The 6,698-nt window shown below is 42.6% G+C and overlaps 1 protein-coding gene across 1 annotated transcript; it reads left to right on the forward strand.

Moving 5' to 3' along the window:
• The first annotated feature begins 706 nt into the window (after positions 1 to 706).
• Positions 707 to 5,597, forward strand: TMEM139 (transmembrane protein 139). The gene is made up of 4 exons (XM_005523808.3): positions 707 to 803; positions 1,042 to 1,193; positions 2,167 to 2,475; positions 3,807 to 5,597. The coding sequence occupies exons 3-4, from the start codon at positions 2,228 to 2,230 to the stop codon at positions 4,273 to 4,275; spliced, it is 717 nt and encodes a 238-aa protein (XP_005523865.1). The 5' UTR covers positions 707 to 803; positions 1,042 to 1,193; positions 2,167 to 2,227; the 3' UTR covers positions 4,276 to 5,597.
• Positions 5,598 to 6,698: the final 1,101 nt, after the last annotated feature.

A 6,698-nucleotide genomic window follows, 5' to 3' on the forward strand; every position in this document is an offset into this window, starting at 1 on the left:
GCCGCTTGCTGAGGGGAAGGGGAGATAGAGGTTCTGATCCTTCTTCCTGAGGATCCAGTGGAGATGGTTCAAAGCTGTGTCAGGGGACATCAGGAAGCATTTCTTTACCCAGAAGGTGGTCAGACACTGGAACAGGCTTCATGGAGCCATACCCCAAGCCTGTCAGTGTGTAAGAGGCATTTAGACAAAGTCCTTAATAACATGCTTCAGCTTCTAGTCATCCTTGAAGCAGGTGGGGAGTTGGAGGTGTAGATTCCTTCCAACTGAAATTATTCTATTCCTATTCCTATTCCTATTCCTATTCCTATTCCTATTCCTATTCCTATTCCTATTCCTATTCTATTCTATTCCCTTCCGTTCCCTTCCATTCCACTCCAGTTTGCAGACACACACCAAAGGTTCAGATACCAGAAGTAATTCAGTACCTAATTCAGTTCTGTTGCTTATCATTGCCTCTATTTCCATTCCCAGATACAACAGGGAGTAAAAATGTTTTTAACTCAGCCCTCTGTGAAATAATAACCTCTTGCCCCCTTTTTTCTCCTTTTGTTTGTAAAATCAAAGAGGGCATAAAACAACATTTGACAAACAGGACTGGATCAGGACAAATTATGAATTTGCATTTTACAGAAGTCATAAATAGATTTATGTGTGATGTGTTCCCCACGTGATGTGGGCTGGGCAGGCAGTTGTTCCTGCTTTGTGAGGCAGAGATCAAGATTCCTTTGCTACGTGGGGAAAACCCCAGAATTTTCAGGGAACTTTCTCACTGAAGTGAAGCAGACCAAAGAGATACGACACAGGTAAGCACGCCCCCACGGCTCACTCCGCCCTCTTTCCTAATGAGTTTCCTGCTTTTGTGGGACAGACCGAGAAGAGCTGCACAAGAGTCGAAGGGGTGTGATCGTCTAGAAACTGCTTTGGATTCAGAACCTGGAAAACAGAGATTCTACTTTCCCATGCAAAACTTGAACAATGGGATCTTCCCATCAGTTGCTATCTTGCCATACTCACTAGTTTCCGACCTTTATTTTTGAATAGTTTCCCCACCAAAAAACTCGAAAGGAGGAAGGGAGAGTTTTAACTAGTGTTCTATCCTCGGGTCAGAACGGGAAGCAGCAGCTCACATTTTTCCTTGTGATGAAGAGAGAAGTTAAAACATGACTGCTCGTAGCTTCCAAAACCTCTTTCTGGTAAGTACATGCTAAAAAAAAAAGTGTTTCTTTTGTTTATATGCATTTAATTATTTTTTCTGTAATAAGGGGAGAGCAGACAATGTAACATGTAGCTATATAAAACTGTTTATTTGTTTGGAGATGTATATTCATAAAAAGTATGCCCACTGTCTCATGCTTTTTTCCTTCAAAGAGGTCTTCACCAAAACAGTGGGACAGATGTAGGTTAGTATAACACGTGCAAGACAGCTCCTTAATTTTGGTATTCTTGAATGCCACAGATCCCTGGTATTCATTTCATATTGACTGCACACAGTGACAACTGCTGTCCTTTCACAGAAATGGGGTTTGGAATGGAGGACAGGAAGGGCTCTTGTGTCTGAGAACAGAGCAAAAAACCAGGCATATCAACAGAGAAAGAACTGAGAATACAGGCAAATACTGAAATAAATGCCTACATTTTACAAAAACACACATACCCTAGCTACACCCAGAACCTAAAGTTACATTACTGCTCTAGTACTACACTGAAGTAAGATGCTTGATTGACCAGGGCAGACAGGTCTATTAAATAGTGCTGCTTTTCTTCCGGGATTTGAATTAATATTTGAATGTTGATTATGCAAGGCACAAATGTCCTAGAATTAATCCTAATCCTAGAATTAATCCTTATGGTTATTCCGTGTCTTGCTTTCGCAGTAGCCTCAATCTGCCTCCCTGTTAAGCCAGACCTTTTTAGATATGTCTGGTAATAAGTGCTGATGGTCTATTTATGCATTTTATGTTTTGCGACTGTGTCCAAGTATTCCAACTATTCAATATGCATGCTGACAGGAAATTCTAATATGTTTACATCGGTGTACACAGATTTCCCAGGCTTATGATGCACATGCATGTACTCAAGTGTTATGTTTCTACTTCAGTCACAATACTTAGGAACGTGTTCATATGCTCATGTTTCGTGTTGAAAAAACTCTTCCATCTTCCACAGATGTCTGTCCCTTTAAGTGCCCATCCGTTCTCAAGTGCCTGCTACCGCCATCCCTTCTGCCATGTGGTTAGAGACACGCTGGAAGAACATCCGCCAAACCTTGCTGCTCCTGTTCACCGCTGCTCTCCTCATCGGGGTCACCATGCTGGCCATCTCGTCTAACATCAACCCAGTAGGCTACTTCTTCCTCGGGGTAGGGGGAGTGTGCCTGGTCGGCTATTTGCTGAGTGTGTTTGTCGAGTGTTACCTGAGGAATCAACACCGGCATGACGCAAATGAAATACCTCCAAACAGGCAAAACCAAGCAGGGTAAGCAGCAACCTGGTTACTCCTCTTTAACTCTCTCACTTCACTCATGGACATTCTAAACACTCTTTTGCTGCCCTTCCCCTGAGGCAGCAGACTCCATTCCTAAAGACAAAAGTTCTTTTCAGATCTTTTTCCCTCATTATTGATGTGGAGGTTGCAAATGTCAATGCCATGCATGTCCTGTACCTTTTATAATACCAATTTTCTCCTCCCTGGGAACTGATCCACTAAAACTTGCCAATGTTAAACCGATCCAGGCCCATTTTATTTTTCTTTGAGTAATCGAGGCTTGCCAAACAATGAGTCAGACAAGGAAAAAGAAAAAATGTTGAAGCAATACCAAATGTTATTTGGGTTTAGCTCTATAAACCTTATCTCTAGAGCAACTGTTTCTTGGCAAACTTGAAGAGAAACCTGTAACTGGGTGTGTTTTGCTCTTAAAATTCCTACTTGACGCTAATAAAACCCCTGATTTTTAGAGACTCTGAGCACTACCAGCTCTTTTTGGCTTCAGGTTCATTTGCAGGTTCTCAGCATCTTCTAATTTAACCCCAGTTTTCCTACTGTCATTGAAGAAGTTAACTTTATTTGTAACCTTGCCTCCTTGTATAATCCAAATAATCATTACCCATGTGCATAAAAGACTTGATGTTCCTAAATACAGTGTGTTTTTTCAGAAAGACTATATAAAAAAAGAAGTCTAAATTTGGCCCTACTCGTTTGGAGGCATACTTGAAGAAAACTAGTATCCTTTTATTTAAAAATACAACCTGAAAAAGAAAATGTCTCCAAAGTAACTTTTTTTCTTTGCAGATAGTTCTTTTAAACACAGAATAATTAGTCCTTGTTTAAACTAAATAAAAGTACCTAATTTTCTCTTCTTAAAAAATGGATGGACATTGAGCTAATATATTAAAAAAAAAATAGGTCCTGTTTTATTCCGTGAGATAACTAGTAGTTAGCAATCCTTAGTGATAAATTTTAACCGTAGGAGATAACTAGTAATTAGCAATCTTAGTGATAAATTTTAACTGTAGGAGAACACTAGGTTAAGCCTAGGACACTGAACTGAACAGTGTGGGTAGCTTCACTAACTCTGGGGAGTGTGGGAAAATGGTCAGATGAGCTGTTTTCTTTACCAGTAAGAAAGACATTCAGTTGGCTGGAGAGGTGAGCTGATCCAGAATATCCTACACAGCAATTCCATGTGAGATACACTGCCTCAGTCCCATTTGTTGATTGTTGCATGGTCCCTATACGCCATGATCTGTACTATAAATATAAACTATGCAATAAAATAACGAGTGTATCTGGCATTGCTCCTGGCACAGGGTGAATGCTGCCTACGAAGCGCCCACCTATGAGGAGGTGATGACCATGTCAGCTCCAGCAATATGGACAATTACATCCAACCCAGGCTCCGTGCCCTCACCACTGAGCGAGCCTCCCCCGTACAACGTTGTTGTTGAATCCTCTGCCCAACAAGAGATGATGGTGGAGGCTCTCCAGGGCCCAGTGCCAGCAGACACAATGCACACCTCTGAGACAGACACGGGCTCCAGGGCGCACCTGCAGCTGGTGCTGCCCCCAAGACTGCAGCGGTTTGTTTTGGACATCCATGAGGAGAAAGATGTTGAAGAAAGGTTTGAACCACTGGAGCCACTCACTCCACCACCTGCTTACGAGACTGCCATCAGTGATGAGGTCTTTGAAGATGCTCACCAGCCCTCTGGGTTAGGACTGATCTCACCTTCCATGAATACAGAACCAAACCCTCACCCCAATACAGGATGCTCCTAGAGGGATGGTAAACAGCTGATAATGTTTTGCCGAAACGTTTGTCTCACCATTCTTTGAACCAGAATTGAACTACAGACACAGTTTCTGATGTTACTAGAATCTTTTTGCACAAAATAGAAATCAATGCAATACTACACTGCTTTGTCTTGGTATATACATAAAACCACTATGAGGAAAGCTGTGTTATGTATGGCAACATTCTCAAACTGGAGATACACCTTTATGGAAGAGGAGAAGTAAATCCTGAGAGGAGACAAGAGAACTTGCCAAAAGAAGGACTGAAGGACTGTACGATGCAGCCAGAAGAATCTGCCTGGGAAAGGGGAGGAATAGAAACAACACTAAGCACATTCTGCCTGTGCATTGCAAACAGGAATATTGCTGAGTGCTGTCGGGTTATCAGCCACCCTGAAGTCCCTACAGAGTGAACAAGCATGCGCTCCCCATGTTACTGTTTTGCAGCACCACAAATTTTTGGTCTGTTTTTTACTGTCCCTCTGCCACACCTGCTCCACATCCTCAGCTGTGCTACATGGGAGTGTGACTGAGGGGAGAGTGTCTGGCTGCATGTGGAAGGTGGTACCACCTGACACCTGTCACATAGGGTTGAAAAGCTGATAATACGCATCAAATGACTTCTGTTGTTCACAAACTTCACATCCCACACAGCCAGTGGTGGACAAGGGAGATAAGTTTTCCCCCTGCAAGAGAGGGCAGTGATGGGATACATGCACATGTAAGCATCCTCTGCTTGGACTTAGTGGCTCTACAACAGGGTGTATGTCTGCTGTATTACAAATGGACTCTAACAGATGGCCTGAGACACTTTATTGTCCTTTATTATGCACAGAAAGGCCAAAGCTCCTCCAGTTCTCTGTGGGCTCTGGAAAGGTCCAGTCTGCCTGCCAAGGCAGCGGAGCACCTGAGGACAAAAGTCCCAAGACACATTTGGCCTTCATCATGATGGTTCTAGGCTGTAGGCCTAGGTTCTAGCTCTCACTGATCAGTGATGCTGTGCCTTTTTAAATGGGTGAGCTAAACTGATTGGCTCTGCAGAGTCAAAGTGGTCTGCAGTCTGCAAAGAGATGCATTTGCGTCTGGTGAATTTCCAAATTAAAAAATAAAAATGGTGGTCTGATTCTCCTGTGAAGGAGAGCAGCAATCACAGCCTTGCTCATGACTGCATCTTTAATTCATATGAGGAACCATCAAACCATAGGCTAGAAGCAAATAAATTATTTCTTATTGTTTGATTCTTTATAGTCCAAAGGAAAAATAAAAGACCTTTTATGTTGTTTATAAATAAACAGGACTGCATTTAAGATTCCTGGTAACATCATTAATTTTTCCTCCCAAAAGAAACACTCCACAAAGCCATGCTTTTGCTTGCATTCTGCTTGTTTGATAATCTTGGCTTAGAAAAAAGAGAGGAGTTCCATTTCTGAACCGACAGCTGAAACACTTTATTATCATTATTGATGAAACAATTATGATACCTCTATCATGGAAGTATTAGGAGAGACAAATTTGCTGATCAAGGCAATGTGGTTTCTTTAATGTCAATCACTACTTGCATTTCCCTCCTGTATCTGTTAACAGAAAAGAAAAAAAACTCACCAAAGGGTGTCACAGGTATGTGACACAGGCATAGAAACTTTGAGTCTTAAACTGGGCAACTCAGGACCTTCCTGAGTGCACCAAATTGCCAGGAGTCAGGAAGAAATTCAGGTGACCAGAACAGTCTAAAAACTAGCCAAAACAAAGACCAAAAATGTCACCAGTTAACGATCAGTACAATTTTGTCTTCAACATTTGTAAAGGTTGTCAAGCCTTTGTACTTGTGTTAATCTTTAGCAGATAGAATTCCTGTGTGCCAGGACACAGGAAATCTATGAGCTAAAGAATAATGTGCAGAAGCCATCCGAAGTTTTAAGTGACTTTTTTTTGTAAGTTGTATGAGGAGCAGCTGTGGGAGCTGGGATTGGCTCAGGGGAGACTTTATTGCTCTCTACAACTCCCTGAAAGAAGGCTGCAGCCAGGTGGGGCTTGGTCTCTTCTCCCAGGCAACCAGAGGCAGGGCCAGAGGGCTCGGCCTCAAGCTGTGCCAGGGGAGGTTCAGGCTAGACATCAGGAGGAATTTCTTCTCAGGACGGTTGTCGAGCATTGGGGCTGCACAAGAGGTGGTGGAGTCACCATCCCTGGAGGTGTTTAAGGAAAGACTGGACGTGGCACTCAGCACTATGGTCTACTTGTCATGGTGGTGTTTGGTCAAAGGTTGGTGATCTCAGAGGTCCTTTCCAACTGATTCTGTAACGAGAGCCGTGAATTTGCTTCCAGTAGGATGCTCATTTGATTTTCCCTTTATATTTCCCTTCCTATTTCTCTGCACATCCCCTGAGCTCCATTTCTTGCTCCCTCTTAAT

Source organism: Pseudopodoces humilis, chromosome 2 (assembly GCF_049639895.1).
Source record: "Pseudopodoces humilis isolate 2021_Gansu_Grassland_sample_001 chromosome 2, ASM4963989v1, whole genome shotgun sequence".
NCBI classification, from domain to species: domain Eukaryota; kingdom Metazoa; phylum Chordata; class Aves; order Passeriformes; family Paridae; genus Pseudopodoces; species Pseudopodoces humilis.